Source organism: Molossus molossus, unplaced genomic scaffold (genome assembly GCF_014108415.1).
Source record: "Molossus molossus isolate mMolMol1 unplaced genomic scaffold, mMolMol1.p scaffold_m16_p_15, whole genome shotgun sequence".
Classification (NCBI taxonomy): Eukaryota; Metazoa; Chordata; class Mammalia; order Chiroptera; family Molossidae; genus Molossus; species Molossus molossus.
In genome coordinates, this window is record NW_023425350.1 from 67,790,870 (window position 1) to 67,815,172 (window position 24,303).

The 24,303-nt window shown below is 54.0% G+C and overlaps 1 protein-coding gene across 1 annotated transcript in view; it reads left to right on the forward strand.

Annotated features, from left to right (window-relative positions):
* The window catches only part of ACOXL (acyl-CoA oxidase like), a 310,943-nt gene that overhangs the window by 275,005 nt on the left and 11,635 nt on the right, over positions 1-24,303 (forward strand). Inside the window, 1 exon segment of the mRNA XM_036262440.1 lies at positions 12,909-12,979. Coding sequence (XP_036118333.1) covers positions 12,909-12,979 — 71 coding nt within the window.

The window sequence follows — 24,303 nt, forward strand, 5'->3', positions numbered from 1 at the left end:
TCAACGCCAGAGAGATAGGTTGCGGCTGTATAAAGTAACAGAAGAAAAATTATAAGAATTAATTCAATGGCAACATGTACAAATCTTGGAGACGCTTTGAAATAGAGAAACCTGTTGGTAACGAGGAGGTCTGTCGGATACAGAACGGCTTCTCACGGTGGGAGCACTGAGCACCCAGTACCCAGGAAGAAGGTGGGCACCTGTCATTGCCTTCCGATCACAGGGACCCTCAGACAGAGGCCTGGCGGGCGGGTGGGGTGAGGGGCAGGGGAGCCCCTCCAGCTTCGGTGACTGCCCGACGTTGCCTTTGGAGATGTTGGAAGGAGAGCCAGGAGGGAGGGGAAGGATCAGCCTGTGAATGCGCAGACCTTTACGTCACCCCAGATGAAAATGAGCTCGGGATCCAGCCACTTTTATTAGGAACAAATGGGAAAAAGCCTTCTGGCATCAGTATTCCTGTGACACTGGAGGACTGGGAAAACCGTGTTTGAAATAAAAATGTTAAGCAGTCTCTAGTGGTTTCTGAAGTGGGATGTGACCATTACAATGATAAATTGTTATTTTCCTAGGATACACATTTTTATCTTGCCCTAGAAATAGCAGTTCTGAGGCGTGGAGCTGTCTGAACCCCTAAGGGTGTACCAATTCCTCAACTAAGCACTTTTATTAAATAAATTACATCCACCATCCTCCAGCTCCGTGCAGAACTGTCTCTGTGTTTTGTTTTTTTTTTCCTTCTTGAAGCTTGTGACTCGTGCTCGTTATGCTGCAGGAAGTCCCTTTTTCGGTTCTTAATAAAGGAACTAATAACTTAGAATGTCCGAGTTAAGAGCAGGTTGTAATTATCATTAGAATTATAAATAGTGTGGATTTCTGCCTATTGGAGGATTACTTTTAGACGCTTCTCAGGGATGTTTTCTTTCCAAACAGCACTTTCTTTGTTAACAACTATGTGATCGTGAGTGTTATTAAAGCATCATTCTGTATCGGACCCGGGATGCTGTTCCAGCGTCCTTCAGGGGACCAGCACCTTCCCCCCCACTGTTAACAGGACCCACGTTCTTTACACAAACCACAGTCACCCTGATTCTGTTTCAGTTTGGCATCCATCTTCTGGGAAATTATGGGAATATACTTACCACCTCCTTGAATGTGCATTACATTATGTGAGCTCAGAAAAATCAAACGCCAGCAGAAGTCCATCCAGAAGTCCCGTGTGAGCTGAGGCACTTGTCTTAACTCAGCTGTTGAAGTCGCCGGAGACCTGTGTCCTCCCAGCTAAAAGGGTGAATCTGCCCTCGGGGGGGAACCCGATGGCCAGTCCACACTCTTGTTCTTGGAGCAACAGCTTCGGCACCCTTCTGCTGCTGGCTCTGCAGCTTGGGGGGGGGGGCCACCTGCGGCCTTCCTTCCCCGGGCACCCTCGCTGGGGTGCGCGTCTATAGAGCAGTCCACCTGTGCCCTGAGTAGGTGGTCTGGGGGGCAGAGGCGTTGTCCCTGTTGCTGACCTTTCTCTTTGGCACCCCTTTGAATCTGTGGGTGGCAGAAGCCGGCGAGGGGCCTGGAGGGCCGAGAATCCTGCAGACCAGCATCTTGGAGGCCCAGCGGAGGGGAGGAACATGTCCGGCTTTGTCTTCTCCATCTGGATCACGTGCTGAGCCTCAGACCCTCTCTCCTGAGTGCAGTGGAGTCGCTGGGTCCCCACTGCCCACGACTGAACTGGCTTCCGCTGGCACCCCCCCACCCCCACCCCAGCTCCGCAAGGGAGAGGGAAGAGAGGGAGCGAGGAGGGTGGAGCCTGAGGCACAGGCCAGGTGGGGTGGCTGAGCGGGGCGTCAGGTCCTGGGTGCCAACACAGATGAAGGCTCTGAAGGAGAAAAAAGACATTTGACTGAACTGAAGCCTGAGACACGCGAACCCCTGGGAGAGCCTGCCTGGGCCACACTGGATTTTAATCTTGTGCCACATCAGCAAATGGACCAGGAAAGGGGACGTTCTGGAAGGCAGACTGCCCGCCAGCGCATGTTCTCGGCCGGATGCTGATCAAATGTCACTCATCCTTCGGGCCCCAGATGATACAGCCGACTGTGACAGTGCTGTTCCGAGTGCCTCCTCCATGCCAGGGTTGCTTCTGGCCCCAGAACCTCACAAAGCGGGTGAGGAAACAGGCTGAGGGGGGGGACAGTTGCTGGGATCTCGTGCGGGTAAGTGCGGCGCTGGGTTGCACCCAGGCCCTGTGAACCCCAGAGCTTTGCTCAGAAGGCTCTCTGGGCATCAGACTTGGAGGCGGCCCGCCCATCCCAGCTCCCCAGGTTCTCCACCTACGGATGGACTCAGAGATGGGAATTCCCGTGTTCTCGGACGCTCGGAGGTTTCTCTTCGTTTATGTATTCACCTCGCGCTCTCCTGGGTTAAAACTGGCCTGACCACCTTTCACAACTCTTGCTGGGTTTGTCTCTGCATAGCGCTTCTTATTTTTTCCATCTCACCGGCTTTCGGTGAGGATTCAATGAAAAAGCGTGTGGTAGCCCTAGGGCCTCAGACTCGTGGGGCAGCGCCAACACGTAGCCTGTGCGAGTGTGACCGGCGAGCGCTGCCTGGCCCGTCACCAAGGAAACGAGGAAAGGGCCACCGTCTACCCAGTTTCCATCGGAAGATGCTGGGGCACAGAGAGGTTAAGTAAACTGCCTGGGGTCACACAGCACAAGGAGGATTCCCATCCCAGCAGACGCTGTCCTCTGCCCGCCTTGCAGAGCCCCGAAGCGCTGGTCCAACCTGGTCTGGTAGCTCAGCACTGCCCAGGAGGCGAGCAAAACCGCCCGCCTTACTTTTTAAGCTTATTTATTCCTTTGTCTCCCACCCTGTGGTTGAAAACTATACCTTCTGCGACGTGCCACAAATATTCAGCGGGCTGACTTCACAGTTTCTGCAGCCCAGGTAGTTTCAAAGTAAGGTGGATCAGCGCCCACGTTGGCAGGCAAAAGTGACACAAAAAACAAGGAAGGAGCAGATTGTACTGGGTGACTTGACACTGTGTATTCTGTTAAGAATAAGACCTTCTGAACTGAATCAGAGTAGGGGCATGGGGAGCTCTTCATCCTAGCAATTCCAGATATGATTTTATGTGAAGAACACGATCCCATAGCTCGTGTCCCAGAGTGAAACATATTTGCGATAGACATATTCTTAAATTTAGGTCTTAAAGGACAACATGTTCTCGTCTCACAAAACATTCAGCAAATAACCTTTGAGTGCACATGAGCCACCCACACGAAAACCAAAACGAACTGCAGAAAAACATAGAAAAAGCAACTGTCTGTTGGTGACCAGATTTTGTTTCAGTTCCTTGAGTATTTTGTCTGTAAATAGTCTGCCTGTTTCGAGTGTGACCATTTTCTTCAAGGTGCCTCCTGGCATGTTCTCACTCCAAGTGTGTTTTGAAAACAAGAATTAAATGTGTAAATCACGGGAACTATGGGTTTTTTGGAGGGAAGATCTCTGATACACATGCTTTTTAGATACCAGAAGTGTCAAGATGAAGCATTAAGATGATGTATTCTTTCTTCAGTGCATCTGTTAATCTTTTATGAAATCTGCAGTTTGATAAATCACCGGAGATAAAAACATCATTTTTAACCAGCGTAGATCCCAAATGTCAGGAGGAAAAATAATGCCGTGTCTCCTGTGCGTGAATTTGCCTCTCTCTCTGCTTATGAGTTATGGGATTTTATTTGCAGAGAAAACATAATGCTCTATTAACTTGGAAATGATGGCTTTTGCTCAGAAACGTGAGATCAGAAAGGGGGGAAAGCAGCATTCGGGCCTCTGAGGGTGATCCTTTCGCAGGGGCTGAGATACGCTTAAAGCAGCACCGGGTGGTAGACGGGGAAAAGATCACAAGGTAGCAAAAATCGGGGTTCGCGTCGGTGTTCACCTCCCTTTTCTGACACCTGGCACCCCTGGTCTAGTGCCTTGAAATGTAGATACTGAAAATTTGGTGAGGAAATTTCACTTAACATCAGTGTAATCAGAGATTGGTGAAGCTATTTATTGTGGGTTTTTTTTTTCCCCCTGAAAAATCACTCAGACTTTCTCCCTCAAGTGGAAGCCTGGTACGCCGGGCCACGCAGAATGAATAGGCGAGCACTCATCACCTGAGGGTGACAGTCTCCACGCACATGGGAGACCGGGGTCCAGCGAGGATGTCCAGGGAGCTTCGCCCTCCTCTGTTCCAGAGTGAATGACCACGTGAGCCACAGGCTGCAAGGACTCTACGTGGGCGTCGGTGACGAGTGTGCGCTCACGTAGTCACGCTTGTCCTGAGCCAGAGGCCACAGGTGGCTACCTCTCAGACCAGCTCTGTAGGAGATGGACATGTGGTGCTCAGGCTTGGAGAGAGGGAAGCCACTGTCCTCCTGGTCCAGGGGTGCTGACAGGCTTTGGCCCCTCCCACGGCCGCCCCCTCCCCTGCGGAACTGCTTACATCTGGAACTTGGCGGCCAGTCATCCACATCTCTCTCCCATGGCTCAGACGAGGACCGCGGCTTCCAAGATGTCAGTGAGACCATTGCTGCTTGATCCCGGGCCTGGCCAAGCTGGCCCTCTGCCTGCCTGGAGAGCGTGCCCCCCTCCTCTGCAGGCAGTGTCCTGACGGGTGTCGAAGGAGTGGGGGAGGATATTTATTTGCTGACAAAATTTTCAGTATCTCCTGTTCGCAAACCTTTGGGTTAGGATGACCCAGGACACTTTTCAGTGCAGCAGGAGGAGTAAGATGTGAACACCAGGGCCCTCGTACCGGAGAGGTGCGGGAACTGCAGACGTCACAGGACTCTCGGATGACTTCATGGAAGATTTCTTGAGAGTGGCCCTTGAGGTATGAATAGGATCCCAAAGGTGGAAATGTGCAGTGCATTCTGGGAGGAACTACAGTGCGGACAGAGGTGAAGGTGGCAGAGTGAAGGGCTCATCCCGGGACTGCCCGGGTCCCTGTTCGACCAGAGGGAACTGTTGGCAGGGGAGGCCAGGACACGACAGTGAACCTTGGAGAGCGGAGGGTGGGGACTTTGCGATGCTTCATCACAGAGCATGGCCTGAGCATGGACCGTGGAAGCCGTGGGGGGACTGAGCGGGAGAGCGACTTCACACCCAGGCTCCGCGAGGGAAACTCTCCTGGCCCAGGGACCATGATGCGTTGGAGAAAAGGCCCTGGGTGGGGTGGGCAGAGCAGGGAGACCAGCGAGCGTGGCCAGCAAGAGAGGACAAGGATCTGCGAGGAGGTGGTAGCAGTGGAGGTTGAACGGGGTCTGCTCTGCAAAGCAGGGTCCTCCTTCCCGTCCCGGAGGACGCGAGCCTGGGGGGTGCTGGGGTCCCAGTACTCAGGCAGAAGGACTTGGTGGCAGAGGACCAGAGCATGCCTGCGGCAGAGGCATCCTCCAAGCTCCTGCTGGGCCCCGCCCTGGCCACGGAGCAGGGGAGTGTCACGCAGGCCGCGTCCTTCCAGCTTTCTGCAGCGGACTCTGTGAGCCAGAGGAGGAGCGGGCAGGGGACAGGGCCTGGGCCTTCGGCTGGTGGGGAGACCCTCCGGGCCAGCTCCACACCCTCATCACATCCGGACGGGCAGAAGGCTGGACCCCACAACTGCCAGTTGCCAGGAAGCTACAAGCCCCTGCTCCCCCTCTGCTGATTCTGAAAGCAAAGCAGGAGTTCTTCCTGCAGAGGCGAAGCCCGGTTGCTGGCTCTCTTCCAGCATGTCCCTGCTGTTGTGAAGAAGAGGCGGGCGGGGACTTCGGAAGCCTGGAGCCAGTTCCGCAGAATGAGCTGAGGGCATCACTGCCACACGCAGAGGGGCGGAGGCTGAGGGATAGCCGCCGTGGGCCACTTTGTGCCACAGAATAAGCAGAGGGTCCGATCCTCGGGGTGGGCACAGGCGAGCCTGACCCTCGGGGTTCCCGGGGAGGGGCCAGCCCAAGCCAGAGACGCAGGACCCGCCGCCCCGTGCCTGGACAGCCTCAGCCTGGGGAGGCGCCATCCCCAGCGCACAGGCCGGCCTGGTGCTCAGCTGGCCCTTTCCCCGGGGGACCTGCCCTGCAGGGCCGGTGTCAGCCCCCACGCTTGTGCTGCCTCGAGGAGACCGTTCCTCATCTTCTCTGTCCGACTGAACGCCTTCCCGGGACAAGCGCAGGCCTGGCCTTGGAGGCTCCGGCAGCCCGTCTGTCCACGTCAGGCCTGCACACTGCGCGAGTCTACGCCGCTCGTGTGAGGCGAGAGGGCAGGACCAGCTTACAGAATGTTGAAGAAAATGTACCCAGTTTCCTGCCTGGGCAAATGTGGCCTCATTCGACCAGAGGCCGGGTTCGAGTCGAGAATTCTCAGGCTCCCGGAAGAGTGCGGACGCTGCAGCCCGGGCACAAGCCTGCCCTGTCCCTGCCCTTGCCCCGCGCAGCTGCACCCACACCGTGTACCCTCAGTGTCCACCACCAGGGTCTGTCTGGACCCCACCAGCAGCTGGCCCGAGGCACCCCGGGGCCAGGGGCCCCGCACCAGGGCAGCGCATTCCCAGGGAAGAGTGTCAGGTGTTCGCCCTGGGGAGCGGGCCCGAGCGCCCTGGGCACCAGAGAAGCGGGGTGTGGGCTCCAGGTGGGCACCCTCCGAGGCTGTGGCTGGAGGAACACCAGAGCAGGGCTTGCTGAAGCTTGGCACCTGAGGCAGTGCCCCCATGCCAGGTTCCTACCAGGGGAATTGAGAGAATTTGAAAGATCATTCTGAGGCAGGATTTCTGGGCCCCTGCCCTGGGTCAAGGTCAGCTCACCCACCACCCCCAACCTCACAGCTGCATTTCAGAGAGAAGACAAGCGCATGGTGCTTGGTGTGCTGCCCCCCACCCCCCACCATTTGCATCAACCTGTCATAATGAAAGCTGTTCTGGGTGCAGCCATTTCCTTGAGGTTGATGTCTCTCCATGTTACAAAGTCCTGTGTCCCTTTCAGAAGTGGCTGCGGGGGAGGGGGCGGTTGCTTGTCATTGACATCCTGGCCGCGGCAGCCCGTGTTCAGAAGTGGGGACACTTGTCCCCTAGGAGTGTGTTGTCCTCCCTGCGTTGTGAGGCTGCTCTCCTGTTACACGGTGGGCCAAGGCTGAACCCGGAGAACTAGCCTCTACGCCCCCTGCTGACCCGGACGGCCCTGGGACACTCGAGAGCAGTGAGCACCGCCGGTGTTGAATCGAGACAAGGATTCGGCCCGTCTGAGGAGCAGCCTGCGGTGGGGCCCGGTTCTGTGGGAGCCTGCCCTGGGCACCCCTGCCTCTCAGCAGGCAGCAGCCCTGGAGTCAGCAACAGGCAGAGCGGGCGCCTGGGGGCTTCCGTTCCGAGTGCTTTTCCCTGAAAAGCTGGGGAGGGACGAGGGAGCGGGAGTGAGATGCCAGGAGTCGCGGTGAGTGCGGCAGCTTGGAGAGTGGCCGGGGCAGGGGAGGACCGCCCGCCGTGTCCGCCCCTCTGGGCTCCGCGGAGGGCAGAGCGGTGGCTGGAGCACTGTCGCACGGGCCCCTGAGGCCAGGAGAGCCGGGTCGGGTGCCCGCCTCTGCTGGGCCTCCAGGCGGACGGTGGGCGCTCGTCGTTAGTGCAGAGAGGTGCTCGCCCCATGAAACTCGGCCGGCGGGTGCAGGGACATGCCACCTTGGGGCCCCATCCCCCAATGCACTGCAGTCCAGGGCCACAAAACCGGGTCGAGACTGTGGGCATGTTGGACACGACGGGCGTACGACAGAGTCCGGGGAAAGACACAGGCTGCCTTCTGGAGCCCACGGTCTCACCCCGAGACAAAGTCAGCATCTGCACATAAAGACTAAAGAACGGTTTAAAAAGAAGAGCCCAGTGTGTCTGGGTGACACCACGACATCAGGAAGAAGTCCGCGTGACAGGGAGAGATGGACAAAGCTTCTCAGAGGGGCACAGGACGGGGTGCTGGGGCCGGGCCAGGCGCTGCCCCCTGGCAGGCAGCCCCCGTCCCTCCTCACACCAGCTCCAGCTGGCTGCCCCGTCTGCACGTGGACTGATGAGGACACTGAGGCTCGGGGAGAGGATGTGACTTGGCCAAGGACCTGCAGCCGGCCGTGGCGGAATGAAGGTTTCAAGTTCGGTCCATCTGACTCCAGGCCTGTGCTGGTGACCGCTGCAGAGCTGGGCTAAGAGAGGGTAGGATTTGAGCAGATGGGAAGGTAAAACGGAGGGGATCGCGTGGCCCAAGGCCTGGCCTGGAGTGATGGTCGTGAGGACCGCCAGGGAGGGGGGGTGGGCCCTGGAGGCGGGGCTGAGCCTGGGGAGGGAGGAGGTGAGTGGGCGCCAGCAGCGCCAGGTTTTCCATGGTGGCAGCAGCGGGCGAGGTGGTGGGAGAGGGAGGCTGGGCATCGAGTTACAAGGGCTCTGCAGGGGGGAAGGTGGCACCTGTGCCTGGGGCAGGGGCGACCCCAACACACTGCAGGAACGGTCAGCAGGCGGGGGGACGTGAGGGAAGCAGACCCGGCGACTGGTGGACGACAGTACCATGGGAATGGGGGGGCAGGCCTGGAAGCCAGCTGGTTTGGACTGGATGTACCGAGTTCAAGGTTAGCGCTGCTCAGCTGCTGCCACGTCTCTGAGCACCTAGAAATGTCACCGCGGATCCGGTCATGGGCAGCTGGCAACCTGAAGGGGAGGTCACCGCCAGGTGGGGACAGGGCCAGGACCCGCAGCCAAGCAGCAAGTACTAAGGTTTCCATGGCCAGTAGCAGCACAAACCTTCACCAAGTAATAGAGCCGTCTTCTGAAACAGTGGGGGCTGCCTGAGGCCCACAGAATCATTCGGGCTGGCCCTGCCGAGGCGACCACAGGCGGGACTCAAAATTCAATAAGTCTAGGAGCTTTCTTCATAGCAACGTAAATTTATATTAAGTGAAGCATAATAAAAACATAAAATTTGAGGGACTAGCAAGGAGCATCCGTTACGGGATAGACAGGACACATACGAGTACATGACAGACACGTATGCTTCTCGTCAGCTGCTCACCGCCTGTCTGCCTGCATCGCGGTGACTCAGAGGACAGTCACTGCCAGGCAGGCTGGGAGTGTATACGTGTTGTGAAAGTGTTAACACACTGTGGTGATGGTGAGATGAGATGCAATGAGAGGATTCCTCCCGACATGGACGACCTTGCCTTCTGCGATGTTGTCGACTTTTTGTCGACACAGATGACGACGCCAACCTTACTCCACACGTCCACGATCGGCAACCCTCACAATTTCAGATGAAGATTAAGGAAATTACAGTACACAGAAAAGACCTGAAGAGTCGATGATACGAACGTTGGATATGTTCCAAATCTAAGATGCAGGATTAGAACAGTGATCAAAGCAAAATAATAGCGTCGCTGGTGACATACACACTGGATAGTTATTAAAACTTCAGTGGTGTGACATCCTACAAATGGAGACTACAAAGAAAAGTTGATGCGGAGTGTGGATCTTTCCACGAGAAATGGACACATGCCTATTCTTTGTTGAAGTCAAAGGCAAACGTGCGTGCCTGGTTTGTGGCGATGCGTTAGCAGTAATGAGAAAAGCCCATCTGGAGCATCGTGGCAGCTCAAAACATGCTAAACTCAATGAATTGGGAGGCCAAATGCGTCTGGATAAAATCAATGCTCTTCCGCGGAGTCCGGAATCACAATAAGCCGCTTTCACTAGGCCTCGTGACGGAGACAACGTTATTCAGACGAGTTGTGTCGTGAGCGAGCTAATCGCAAAGCAGCCGAGGCCTCGTGCAGAGGCAGAGTCCGTGAGAGCGTGGTGGCCGCTGCGAGCTGTTAGCACACACAGATCAAACGGTTTCAGGATGTTAGCGTGTCTCCGAGAACCAGCTCAGATCGGATGACTGACTTAGCACAAGATACTGAAAAAACACTGAAGGATCGTGCAACAGATTTCCAGTTTTTCTCTCTGGCTTGTGATGAGACAACGGGCATAACAAATACTGCCCAACTGGCCGTGTTCGTTCCTGGGATAACTGCAGAGTTCGACACGCGACAGGAACTGCTGTCCCTGGAAGCCATGCATGGCACCACAAGAGGTGAGGACTTGTTTGAGAGACTGGTTTTTCCAATGAGAAAACTTGAGCCAACATTTGAAAAGTTAAGTGGTCTTACTACAGATGGAGCTCCAGCCATGGTTGGCTCACGAAAAGGGCTCATTGCATGTGTCAGGGAAGAACTGAATCGTCTGTCTTGATCCAAGTGAGTTAATTCTAAGCCAAGTGAGTTAATTTCTGCATCCTACTCCCAGAAAGTCTCTGCACAGTCATTGTGACTCAGCAATGTGATGTCAACAGTGATGTCATGCATACATTTTGTCAAAAGCAGAGAGTTTAACAGCTGCCAGTTGAAGGAGTTACTGAATGACCTTGACTCTGAGCAGGTGATCTTGTTTATCACTGTGAAGTGCGGTGGCTGAGTCTCGGGAACCTGCTCGTGGAGTTTTACAAACTGCGGGATGAAGTCAAGCAGTTCATGGAGAGGAAGGGACAACCTGTCAGGGAACTCAGTGACAGCAATGTCAGTGTGGTTTAGTGATCACGGTGGACATTACTTCTCAGAGCTGAACGTCAAGCTGCAGGATCCCAACCAGCTTCTCAGCTCCCTACTTTCAAAGTGAAGTCATTTGAAACAAAATGAAGGCTGTGGAAAGTGCAACTCGAAAGGAATAACACGGTGCATTTCCCCACCCTGGAAGGACAAAAGCCTCCTATGACACTTGAATATGCTGGTGAATATGCAAAACTAATTGAGGCATTTAATGAAAGATTCAAGCACGTGAAAAGTAAACAAATGGAACTGAACATCTGCTACACCTTCAATGTGGAGCCAGCTGACGTGCCTGGTAACCTACCACACGAACTCATTCAGCTGCAAAGCGATGATGAGCTGAAAGCTAGGTGCAACCACCTCCCGCTGCTTGAGTTCTCAAAACGTTACGTAACTGATGAATTCCCCACTCGGAGGAGCCATGCATTGAAATATGCACCTGTGTTCGAACATCTTACTGCTGCGAGCAGTTCTTTTCCAGATCTGCTGTTGCAGAGTCCACTGTGCCCCGGCCTGACCAACGCAAACCTGGAGAAGCAGCTGCGAGTGGCAACATCAACCCCGGCTCACATCCCACGCCTGTGCAAAGGGAAGCAGGTCCAGTCACCACATTAGGGATGAGGTAATTAATGCGTGACCAAACATAGCAGGCTAATTTTTGAGTTGATAATTTGGTATGGCCTGAGAATGATGTTATAAATACATAGTCAAATGGCCCTTGGCAGAAAAAAGGTTCTCCACCCTGTTCTACAAGATCAAGGAATTTGTAGATTATTCTTTACTCTGGCAATAGTCAGGATTCAACATTTTGTCACACTGATGAGGTCCCATTAAAAGTACCAGGCAGCCCTGGCCAGTTGCTCAGTGGTTAGAGCACTGGCCTGTGGACCGAGGAGTTGCAGGTTTGATTCTCGGTCGAAGGCATGTACCCGAGTTGCAGGTTTGATCTCTGGCCCTGTTCGGGGTCATGCGGAAGGCAACCAATCGATATATCTCTCCCACATCAATGTTTCTCTCTCTTCCTCCCTCCCTCCCTTCCTTCCTTCGATTCTATCTGGAAATCAATGGAAAAATGTCCTCGGGTGAGGACTAAAAAATAAAAGTCCAAAGCAGGGCTAATGGTGGTGGCCAGGGTCAGTCATGGGCTGGTGTGTTCCCAGTGGAGAGGGCCAGCGCATTTGTAGAATTATCTCGTGCTCCAAGTTTCTGTTGAGCCCCTTTTATGGGCAAAGTGTCCCTCGGCGGTGAGCGAGGCTGGGGGAGCTCTGGCCACCTTTGTGGGCCCTGTGGAACTGGGCTGGCCCCCGGGCCGTCAATGGCTTTGAGAGCTTGGATGGGCAGGCAGAGGGATGCCAGGAAGTGGGCAGCTTTGCGGTGCCCCAAGGTGAGAGGTGGGGCTGTGCCCAGCAGATGGCAGTGACAGGTTACGACAGGTGGAGTGTGAACAGCAACTTTGAGTCTGGAAATAAGAGGCCTGTCTAGACAGATCGACGAGCCGAAGCCTTAATGGCCTGTCGAGGAAGTGGATTTGAACCTGAGGGTGCAGGAACACATGGGACACTTTCACGTGAAACGCTACCGTGAAATAAGCGTGGCAGGCAGGCAGTGTGCGGTTTGCTGCTATGTCGACCTAAATAAAGGGGTGCTCACAGGAGCGAGCCTTGTTGAGACGGGCCATGGATGTGGAGATGAGGAGCGCCTTTGTGTCAATTGTCTGGATGGGTGCTGCATCCACAGCCCACTTCAGTGGATGGTTAAAATATATTTTTCACAAGCCTTTCTGAGTTTGTCATCGCCGTTCTGTGGGGAAAGGATGGTTGGGGAAACATGACTTAAATATTTGGGGGGGCTAGTTTGCTTGAGTCAACACCGGGGGCATGTGATGTTCATACCAAGAGAAAACTAAAAAGAGAAAACTTGCAGCTCTGGCCATCCTCATGGAAGACTGAGACACAGTTTAGCCCTTCCCGAGTCGCAAAGGCAGGTGCAACCCCCTAGATGGAGGTTATAGGACATGGGGACATCATGTGGCCTTGGGGGACAGGCAGGGCCATATGGTGGCTGAATCCAGGACCCCCCAAGGTTCGGGATGGAGTCCGGGTGATGGTAGTGGCCACGTGCTCTGATGTCACTATGCCCGCCGACATGGTGGGAAGTCGCTGTGTGCTGACCCCACCCCAGTCGGGACAGGTGGGAGCCGTCCCATGTCACCAGGGAGAGACCACCACGTCCTCCTCGCTGCCAGAGCTGCCCGGGTCTGCGGGGGGTCCCTCACCCTGTCTGTTTTTCCCTCCCAGTCACGTTAGAGCAGTTCTCCCTGGCGGGGCGGCGCTGTCCGGACGGCGCGGACCAGGCTCTGCTAATGAAGGTAGGTTATCACAGTCCGCCTTCCTGCAGGCTTGCGGCATTTGCACTGCCTCGAGGAGGCTTCGTGTGTGCAAGCAGGAGTGCATTTATCATCTCTGGACTTTGTGCTCGGCGGGGATAAACTTGTCATCGGCGGGGAGGAGGGTTGCTGGTTAATGAGCACAGCCGTGTCTGTGGAGCTCGGAAAAGTGACAGGAGAGTGGGTGTCAACCACTATCGGGGAGTCTATTAATTCTCCAGAGGGCTCAGTTGGTTCTAGTTAAGCTTCTCTGACAGAGTCTTGATTCTTTTAGCAGATTTATGAGGCTTGGCCGGATTCCACGACTCTCGCCATACTTGTTAATTAAGACAAAGGACTCCATACGTTCAGTGTCTGCCACAGCCTCGCTTTCCGTCACCCTGGGGAACGCGACACAAATGAGCCTGTTCATATGCCCCACTGGAAAGGGAATCTCAGGTCATAGATTCCTTGACCTTGAGTGGAAGACAGACCGCTTTTTTTCTTGGTAGCAATGCTTTTATTTCCTCCTGAGTGACCAGGACGCACAGGTGGGGTGTGACCTACATTCCGGCGGCACACACAGGTGAGCCAGTGTGGGAAACCTGGCCAGCAACCGGCGTGCACTGAAGAAAACTTGGTCTTTGAGGCAGAAAACAGGACACGCGTACCAATGAATCCCCAGGGTACACGTGTGCTTTTCCACGCACGCCTGAGACGTCCTTCCACCCAGACACTGCTTAGACTGGCCTGGAGGCCCCCATTTCCGTGACATCACTCTTTTCTGTGCCCTCAGGAAACCGCGTGTGCCAGGAATCCCGTGTCTTTACCTGCACGGCGTGCCAGGTGTCCTCTGACGGGAGACGGGAGTGGAAAAGGAGGGTGTCACTCTAAGGGATTTTCAGCTCATTTGCCCAAGATGTGATATTTCTGGTGGTTTTTCTTTTTTCTTGCTGTCAGAGATGTTACTCTTCTAATAAAGAAGTGCCGATCCCAAAGCTGTTGGGTCAGTCTGGGAGACCTCGCATCATACCCAACTGTGACTGGCACGCGTCCAGGCACGTGGGGTTCTCTGGGTATTTTGAGGTTTTCCACACTTGGCTCTGGTTTCCCGCCCTGAGGCCAGGTACAGCATGCGTGGCAGTGGCCTTGAAGCAACAGTTGAGCCCATCACTATTCAAGGTGACAGGGACACAGAGCCTTTGGCCCTTCTCCCTGTCCTGTGCAGCCCTGTCTGCCACTGTCCCGTCTTCACTATGCTGTGAGCCCCTGGGGGCACATGGGCGGCTTGGGGCCGTGCTGGGCAGAGAGGGCAGAGCCCAGGGCTGGTGTCGGGACCGGCCCTCCCATCCTGCCTGACTGTCTGGACTGTGCCTCTCTGCAGCGCCGTTCGGTGTTTGTGTCCCTGGTGCGGGTTCCTGCCGTCTGTGAGACTGTGGCAACCGACAACGGTGTCTGTGGACGTTTCCTCAATATTTGCAGATACTTGAACAGGCGTCATCAAAGCAGTTTCACTGAACTGAACCTGTGCTCGGTTCAAATATACTGAAACTGTTCTGTGATTTTTTTTCAGGAGACTGAGGTTTTAATGTCAGATATTGGAGAGCGCCATGTGGGTGTGACCGTGGGTGCAGGATCTGTGTGCTCTGGGGGAGAGCTTGCTGGGGGGACGGCAGAACTGTGGCTGCAGGCAGCCTGCAGTCTCGTGTGCTGACTCGGGTGAGCTGGTCCCTCTGCAGACGACCTGCAGGCACACTCAGGTACTTGCCTCAACCCTGTGGGGTGAAAGGTGGTTGCAGGCAGAAAATGCTGATCTGGGTCGAATATGATGTTTTTAAAAACGGCAGTTTGCATGCACTGTTGCGTCCCCACATTGTCAGAGGTGACAGACCTGTGGCAGGTGCTCGTTCTGACTGAGAAGGAGCGCTGGATGCGGCGGCAGGGAAACTGCAGATGAACAGGAAGCCTCCTGCTGAGTCGAGGTCAGACACCCCTGGAAAACCAGACTCACGGTCTGAGACCCCGGAGAGGGCGGAGGCAGGCGCCTGCGTCTGCTGACCAGGAAGAGCAGGGAGGGAGAAGTGACTCCGCTCCATCACCCCCCGAGTTAGCGGGCCGTAGAACTGGGACCAGAGGGTCTCCGGACCCTCAGGCTGCCTTCTTCCAGGGACCTCCACTCCGGTGACCAGGTTCAACGAACTCCCCACCACACCAGAGCCACGCGGGCGGGAGACTGTGGTGAAACCACAGACGTACTGTTGTGGCCAGCTCATGGAGTCGCTCTTGGCTTGCTGTCAATCACACCGTTTGCAGAGACGCCATGGCCTAGAGAGCGCTCGCTTCGCCATGACTCAGTTTACTCACCTTCCGAGTAGAGAGGTCACGGCTGCTAGCAACTTTGAATGGTCCCACCTGCAGCCTGCTAAGGGGCTGGAAAGGGGTGCTGAGGGCGTGACAGCTGTCGCCGGGGTTTGCCTTTCCGTGAGATTGCACCACTGCTTGAACTATACAAAAGATCCAGACTTTATAAATTACTTATCTGACCCCATTTACCTTTCACCCCCAGGCTTCCCTATGTCTTCACTCGTTCAGGTCCCTGCAGAGCTCCTGTGCCCCTCGGCTCCACCCACCACTCTGTTGTGACTCAGGTCTGAGCTCTGGTCCACACCCAAGCAGGCTCGGCAGGTGGCAGTCCCCCTCCCCTGCCTCTGTCCTCCCTCCTCGGCCACAGAGCCATGGCACAGTCTGAGGCTCTCCCCGTCCTGGGACTGCCATGCCAGACCCGGGCATCCGTTCATCCCTCACAGCATCTCTGAGTCATCCCTCTTCCTCTGCCCCAGAACAGAGCATCGGGCTTGACCCGCAGGGCAGCTCCTGCCCCTGCTCTGCAGGAACCAGGCGTGGCCTTGGGCGGGTCACTGCTCTCTGCTCAGCCCGGTGTCCTCTTCTGGGAAAAGAGGCGAATGAGATTACTCCGGAGACCCGCCCAGCATCCACACTCTGCCAGTCTACGCCTGGGCATCACCAGCAACTGCGATCCTAAACATACCTGAGAGTGAACCAGGCTGCCCTTGACCGCCTGCCTCTGTCCTTCTCCAAACTGATGTTCTTGAAGCCCCATGTCCTATGTGCCACTCTCTGCACTGTGTCTAGCCGTAAGTCCTCTGTCCTGTGGACTAGGGTGACCGCAGAACTCGTCATCCAAACCTGCACTCAAGAGTGGAGGGGGCGCCGCTAACATGAGGCGTGGGTGATGGGCACCAGCCACGCTGCCGGCACACCCAGGCGTTTAGTTAGCCCAGTTTAGAGTCAAGTCCAAGGCCCCGCCCTCGGCCAGAGGGCTCTACCTTGCCCATTGGCCAGGCTCCAGTGCCCGGCCCAATGCCCCCTGCCCCCACTCCACCAGCTGTGTCCTCTTGAAAACTACAGGAGGGAGACTGTCAGGGAGACTGACCTGTCAGCACCAGTCCGCGACTGCAATCATTTTCTAAGTCAAACAGAAAGGATCAGCTTCCTCATTTTGTTCTCATGGAGTTTTTCACACACCTGGCAGCAGCCACATCCAGGTCGGGTGGGAGACAGCAGCCCCTTCCTGTGACCTGCACCTGCTCGGCTTCCTGCCTCCGTGAGAAGAGCAAGCGGGCCTGGGGTGGGAGGTGAACCTTCCTGATCTGCGTGTCCCTGGACAGGAGAGAGAGCTAGTTGAAGGAGCGTTGGCTGATCTGCTAGACCTGGAGCAGGACAGACACCGGGGTTGGCTCCGGGCTAGGCTCTCGCACTCCAATGACACCGAGCGAGTGCCTGGAACGTTCCCCACGCTGCTGTCCCAGGGCCGGCCCATGGCGCCTGAGGTCTCGGGCTGAGACCCATGGGTAGGACCCGATGTCACACCCTTCTGCTCCAGAAACAGTACCAAGAACCAGGCTGCCTGGATCAAAGCAAGTAGCACCGTCTGGCATCCCTGCACCCCAAGCTGCAGACAGGCGGGCTGTCCCAGCGGCGCGGTGACAGTGCTCCGCCCGGGCAGCACAGTGCTGGCCCAGGGGCGACGGGGGCGCGGTGTGAGGGCACACCCAGAGCTGCTCAGTGTCTGCTGCCCCTGCCTGCAGGTGCAGGCCCGCCCGGCGGAGCAGGTGGGCACGGGTGCCAGGTGCTGAGGCCCAGGTGGAGGAAAGCTGCAGACACCCCCCCAGGAGGCAGCGAGGCTGGGGTGCCCCACACGGTAATGCTGCCCCAAGCACAGTCACGCCGGGCCGCACTCCCCTGAGCCCCTCCACCACTGGTGTGGCCGGGCCGAGCCCCTCTCTCTAACGATGTTCTAGGAAATTGGACACACTTGAGTCTTTCTTGAAACCAAAGTCCCCAGTGAACGATGGATGTGACACAGCCCCTTGTCCTCCAAGCTTACAGAATCCAACTTCTTCCCGCAAACGGGCGTCTTCTCCCAGCCGCGGAGTCCTGGCCAGTTAGAACGAGGGTTTGCACAAGAAAAAGTGACTTTACCTCCCATGGGAATGGCTGGGCTGGAGGAGAAAGATTTTTCACATGACCGCTCCAGTGATTCACCTCCCCTCAAAAGGTTTAGAAAACCCCACAAGCTGGTTGCCTAGTGTCCCTTCAGTTGTCATTGTCACAAAGCCTTTCTCCCTCACCTCTGCCACCGTCCTGCTCAGCACCCCCCCACACACAGAGCTGGGCCCAGGGAGCAGTGTGCAGTTTCGGAAGGGCCCGCACCCTTGCAGGGCCTCTGTTTTTGTGCTTTGGAGGAGGCCTCAGCGACTTCAGTCTGGTGGGGTGCTCACCACGCAACCCTGGCTCCTGAGCAGAGCGATGCAGGGGACTGTCCCTGCTCACGGGTGGCTGGCAGCGGCAGTTTGAGCCTGTCAAGTGGCGAGGTGGGGTTTTTCCCTCGTTCCTGCCTTCAAACTGCTCTTTCTTCTTTTTCTCAAGGTGTGTAGGTGGTAGCTAGTTTAAGCACCAAACCTGGCAGCCAAGACTTAGTTACAAGCACCTCCCATCAAGTGCAGGGAGGACTGTGATCTGTAATGTCCTCTTTCTGCAAGTGGCTCTTTCATGCCCACGGACCCCACTGTGGCCCCTTGCTTGCCTCTGAGAGTGCGCCGGGCCCCTGAGCCACCGGCGGGAGTCGGTATCCTGTGTGTGCACCTCGCCTACCCACAGCCACCACTTAGCCATGTGGGGCTGGTCATGGGATCTGCCTCCCACACAGAAGAGAGTTCTCATTTGGGGTTTGACCGCATTTCCAAACCCAGGGCAGGATGAACGGTGTCATTGCTGCGCGCAGGTCCTGCAGGGTGGCCGGGTCCCCAGGGCTGAGATCCGTATCCTCTGTCCTTTCCCTGCCGCCTGCTCTGCTCCTGGCTCCTGGAAAGCTAGGTCCACATGCAGGGGAGAGGGTGTGGCTGACGATGTTCCTAAAATAGGTCGTTTATAAATGTTTACTGAATACCTATTATGTGCCAGGAAGTGTTTTTGTAGTACCTGGCTCACTTGAAGAATATGTTTCTTTTTTTTTTCACTTAATAAGGAAAAAGAGGTGCAGATGACATACAAATCGAGTTTCACCTAGTCTTTTAGTAATACGTGGTTTTCTCTGACTCCTGTAGCTCTGTGCTGTTGAGACCCCAAATGCCTTCGTTCCTTCATGCCTCACAAGTCCAAACTCTGTGCCAAGGTTCTGCAGGGCTCATCTCAAACCAGCCCTCCAAAATCTCAGTGACAGCTCTCCCGCTCAGTGGAACTTTTATTTTGGAATGGCATTTTGGGTGCATAGGACTAACTTTGTAAGTTAAAGGAATGAATACCTAATGGTAGAATTTCAGAATCCACAATAAGTCAACAGAAGAGTAATTTTGGTGGCTGTCTGCACGTGTCGGCCTCTTCAGAAACATTTCTGAGTACCAACTCTGTGCCAGGTATTGTACTAGGCACTGGGGTGCTAATATCAATCGGACCTGGCCCTCATCTTCAGGTAGCTCCCCAACTAATAACTGAAGCAGGTACTTCATTGAACCCCAATGAACAAGCTCATTGGAGTGGGCTAGGTGCTGAGAGGGAGGGAAGGTAGGTAGCTAATGGGGCCCTCACCCAGGGTGCCCACTTCAACACGGGTTTAGAGCAGCCTCCCCAAGGAGGAACATCTGAACTAAGTCTCTCTGTCTCTGCAGGGAATTCAGCGCACCAGCAGTGTGGGCTCCCCTGTGCTTACGGGTGGCTCAGTGTGAGAAGCTGTATTGTGAGTTTTCCCTTTATAGTGTCCAGGTGCACTGATGCACACCTTGAGAGCTGGCTGCCAAAGCAGCGGGCCAGACAGCTGCCTCTCCAGGGGCGGGGGCCTCAGGAACTTCCGTTCTTGCTATGCCATGCATGTTTTCCCAACATGCTATAGCTATCGTGAAATATAGCATTCAATATTTCTTCCTTTAGCTCGGAAGACTTCCCTGACCCCCAGAGGTTAATGTCAAAATCAGGTGTCTCTGAAAGGAAACCCCGCAGATGCCAGCATCAGCTAACAGTTGCTCTACAATTGTTTTGAGAGCATGGTGTGCAGGCCAGGTCCAGGGACAGAGAGGGGGGTGGGTGGTGGGGAGTTAGGAAGAAGAAGGCATAGGATTCCTACTGTGCCATCTGGGTCTGCACTTCATCCATCTCCTTCGGGACGCTCTCCTGCCGGGGGAAATGGACCAGTGTTTTCCATGCCAGTGCCATTGGGTGCAGCACCACCTGCTCCTGGTCACCTAAGAGGAGCAAAGGGGGAAGGATGGCAGCGTAGTGAGAACCTCACACCTGCTCTGCTCTTGACGCTCTTTACCAAGCCTCCGAATGAAGAGCTAAGTGGAGAACTAGCCGGGGAGCGGAAATCGTGTTCAGAAAAGCAGCGAGCTAGCCTGAGCGTGGAGAACACACCTCTGGGGTTCCTGGCCCTGCAAGCTTGGCACGGGACACGTGAGGGTGTCCCTTCCTGAACATCTGCCCCCATTGCCTCCGTGCACAGCGGTAGGGGGCAGATTTCATTGCATGCTTTTCTAGAAGACAGGCTGGAGGGCAGGTGAGGAAATTGCTTAAGACAAATAAGAAAATGAGAAGGATTTGGTGGAAGCCACCTGTGGGGAACAGAGCAAAATTTGGGAACTAAATAAGGGAACTAAAGTTGGTGGGAGAAGAGAGCAGGGCCTGACTATTAAAATGCTGAAGTGCCCAGGAGACTTTTCTTGAGTGACTCACCTAGGATTGGGGACAGTCTATCAGTGAGTTTTGGTGGCAGGAATCCAGGCTACCAGACATAAGCAGAATTACCAAGTGGCTGAGGGACAACAGATTTCCCTGCACACAGGGAAGGGGGTGTGAGCACTGAAGTCAGGTGGGAACTCAGGCTGACCGGGCGGACAAGGCCACGGAGCTCAGCATCACTCGGCCGCTCCCCTACCCGCAACCAGGCCCACCTGGGCCCCAGCTGAAACCTGCAAATGTTTTTCCATCCTCTTACCTTTAACCTATGTATATGTGGTTGTGTAGACCGCATATAATTGGTTCACGTTTTTAAATCCAATCTCTGTCTTTAATTGTTGCATTTAGAACATTATATTTAATATAATTATCGATATACAGTGTCCCAACAAAATGTATACGGAGTGTCTGTAGATTCTATTACATTTTGAAAATGAAATGTATTTTAATAAACACTGGCTTCATAATTATTCAAAGTTGTGTATACATTTTGGGGGGACACTCTATATTTAGACTCAGACTGCCATTTTATTTTTGTTTTCTGTTTGACCTCTGTTTTTCGTTTCTGTTTGCCTTGACTCACTGAGTACTACCTGAACACTTTTACAATATTGTTTTTATGTATCTATAGCATTTTGGGGTATGTCCCTCTGAGTAGCTTTTTAATTAGTTGTTCTAGTAATACCTAGAAAAAATTTATTATGCAAACTTTAACGAAAGGAAAGCCAAAGCTATATTAATATCAGACAAAGTAGACATAAGAGCAAAGGAAATGACCACAGTTGGAGGGGGACATTACGTAAGGATAAAGGGTCAGTTCACCTAGAAGACAGAGTATTATTAAATGTGTACATAGCAAAATCAGAGCTGCAAAATCTGTGACTCAAAAACTGAGAGACCTGAAAATAAAAACAAATACACAATTATAGTTGGAGATATCAATACCCCTCTCTCAACAACTGGCAGAACAACTGGACTGAACCAGAACGTACAGAAAAACTCAACACCGTTGACAAAGCGGTGTTTATAAGACACTCCACCCAGTAACAAATTACATTCTTTCCAAGTGCCCATGGAACATATACCAAGCTGTACCATAACTCGAAACATAAAGCACACCTCAACATTTTCTAAAGTTTCAAAGGAAATTTAAAAATACATTGAAAACAAAAATATAAATACTTGGAAATGAAAATGCAATATATCAGATTTGTGGAATAGAGCCAAAACAGCACTGAGAGGGGAATTTATAGCTTCCACGAAATAGGGGCAAGTCCTAAATAGATATCCTAGGCTACCACCTCAAGGCCTAAAACACGGAGAGCAAAATAAACCCACAGAAAGAAGGGAGTGATAGACAAGGGCAACGCTCAATAGAATTGAAACAAAAAACTAGAGAAAAACAATAAAGCAAAGAGTTAGATCTTTGAAAAATCAATAAAATGTATAACCCTCGCACAAGACTAACGAAGGGAAGACACAAATTGCTAATGAGAAACGAAACAGATGATATTAGTACACACCCAGCAGACATCAAAATGATAATAAGGAAATACTAAGAACATTCTACACACATAAATTTGGCAACTTATATAAAATGGACCAATTCCCCAAAAACACAAATTACTATACTCAATATGAAATAGATAATTTGACTAGCCATTGAACTATGAAGGAAATTGAACTTGTAATTTTAAAATTCTATAAGGAAGAGAAAAATAGCCAATGCTGAACCACAGAATACTTTTTTTCCCAAGTAACTACTGGAAAATCTACAGTTTCACTAATCACATTTTGAGATATAATGTTAATAAGCATTCTTTTTCTGTTGTTGTTAATCCTCACCTGAGGATATTTTCCATTGAGTTTTAAACAGAGTGGAAGGGGGAGAGGGAGAGAGAGATAAACATCAATGTGAGAGAAACACATCGATTGGTTGCCTCCCGCATGACCCCAATGGGGCCAGGGATCAAACCTGCAACCCAGGTACATGCCCTTCACTGGGAATCAAACCCAAGACCCTTCAATCCATGGGCTCACACTCTAACTACTGAGCCAAACCAGCCAGGGCTTATTAAGCTTTTTTTTTTATCCTTACCCAAGGATTTTTTTTTTCTTTGCATTTATCTTCAGATAGAGCGGGAGGGAGAGAGGGAGCAAGAGAGAGAGAGAAACATTGATGTGAGAGAGACACATCGAGTGTGTGCCACCCCCACAACCCCAACTGGGGCAGGGGACAAACTGCAACCGAGGTACGTGCCCTTAGCAGGAACTGAACCCGGGACTCTCTGACCACAGACTGATGCTCTAACCACTGAGAAAAACTGCCCAGGGCTTATTCAGTATTTTTAAGAGGCCCAAGATGGTGGATGTTACACACACCTCCTCCAAGGACCAAACTGGAATTACATCTAACATAGAGAACAATCACCCGGAATAACCAACTGAAGACAAGCTGAAGAGAAGTTTTAAAATCAGGATTTACAAAAGAAGGATTTACCAAAAAAAGGGCTGGCCCCCTCTCACGGACAGCAGCCAAGATTCTGGAGGGATATGGCTGTGAAAGTTCCTCTGAGAAGCGTGGGGTCTCGACCCCTAGCCAGGCTCCCAGCCTGAGCGCCAGAGCCAGGAAGAGGTGCGCACACAATCTGGCTGCAGACAGCAGGGGGTTTCTGTCTGCAAGGGAAAGTCAGAGTCTACTAAAACACAGGCATCCTCTTAAAGAGCCAACACACAAAATCTGGTTTGCAGCACTCACCCTGGGTGCTGGGGGAGGGGGAGTGGAGCAGATAGAGTCATGAGAGGAAAAATGAGTTTGTGCTGTGGAGAGAGCTGAAGGGACAGCCACCAGGACCCCTGATCTGAGTGCTTCTCCCGCACCGCAGGTGCATCTCTCTTCTCCCGCACCGCAGGTGCACCTCTCTTCTCCCACACCGCAGGTGCACCTCTCTTCTCCCGCACCGCAGGTGCCATCTCTCTTCTCCCACACCACAGGTGCATCTCTCTTCTCCCGCACCGCAGGTGCATCTCTCTTCTCCCGCACCGCAGGTGCATCTCTCTTCTCCCGCACCGCAGGTGCCACCTCTCTTCTCCCGCACCGCAGGTGCATCTCTCTTCTCCCGCACCACAGGTGCATCTCTCTTCTCCCGCACCGCAGGTGCATCTCTCTTCTCCCGCACCGCAGGTGCATCTCTCTTCTCCCGCACCGCAGGTGCATCTCTCTTCTCCCGCACCGCAGGTGCATCTTTCTTCTTCCGCACCGCAGGTGCATCTTTCTTCTCCCACACCGCAGGTGCATCTTTCTTCTCCCACACCACAGGTGCATCTCTCTTAGGTGGAGCACTCCCCTCCGCACAACAACAGCTTGGGGGATGCAATAGCCCCACCCTCTCGGCTCCCAGTCACCCCAACCTGCAGACTTGCACCCTGCTGAGGAGGCACTGCCTGGGCTTGGGTATAAAGGTCTGGGCGGACTCAGGTGGTGTCGGTGGCTGAGCTGTGTGGCTGGGAAATGGGGCCATGTCCCTCACTTTCCCATGAGCCTGACTTCTGCCTCTCCCTCACACGGCCAGATTGTCTGTTTGGGCCTGATAGTATCTGCTGGCCTCACCCTGAGGACTCCCCGAGATCTGCCACCCCCACTCTCCAGGCTCCTGGTGGCTGCGCCCTGCTGAGGTCTGAGTAGGATCCTGGGCAGACTGAGTTGTGTGGCTCTGGGGAGGGAACTACTCCCCCCACCTTCCCAAAAGCCTAAACGGCACCTCCCAGTTGTGGGAGATCCACTAGCCCCACCCTCCCAATACCCCACAGCCCTGACCTGCTGAGATCAGGCTCTGAGAAAAGTCTGGGACAGACGGAGTTGTGTAGCCCTAGGACAGGGAACATTTTCAGCTTGCACCCCCATCTGGTGCAGAGCCCCCCTTTCATATGGCCAACGTGTGGTCTGCCTGGACCTGATAAATTCTGCTGGGCTTCCCTTACAACTCCCTGCGACCCCACCTCATCACAAAGGTGTTCAAGCGCCCTGTGGTGGCAGCTAGACTTGATATACGCTGGGACACTTGCTGAGTGGCCACAGA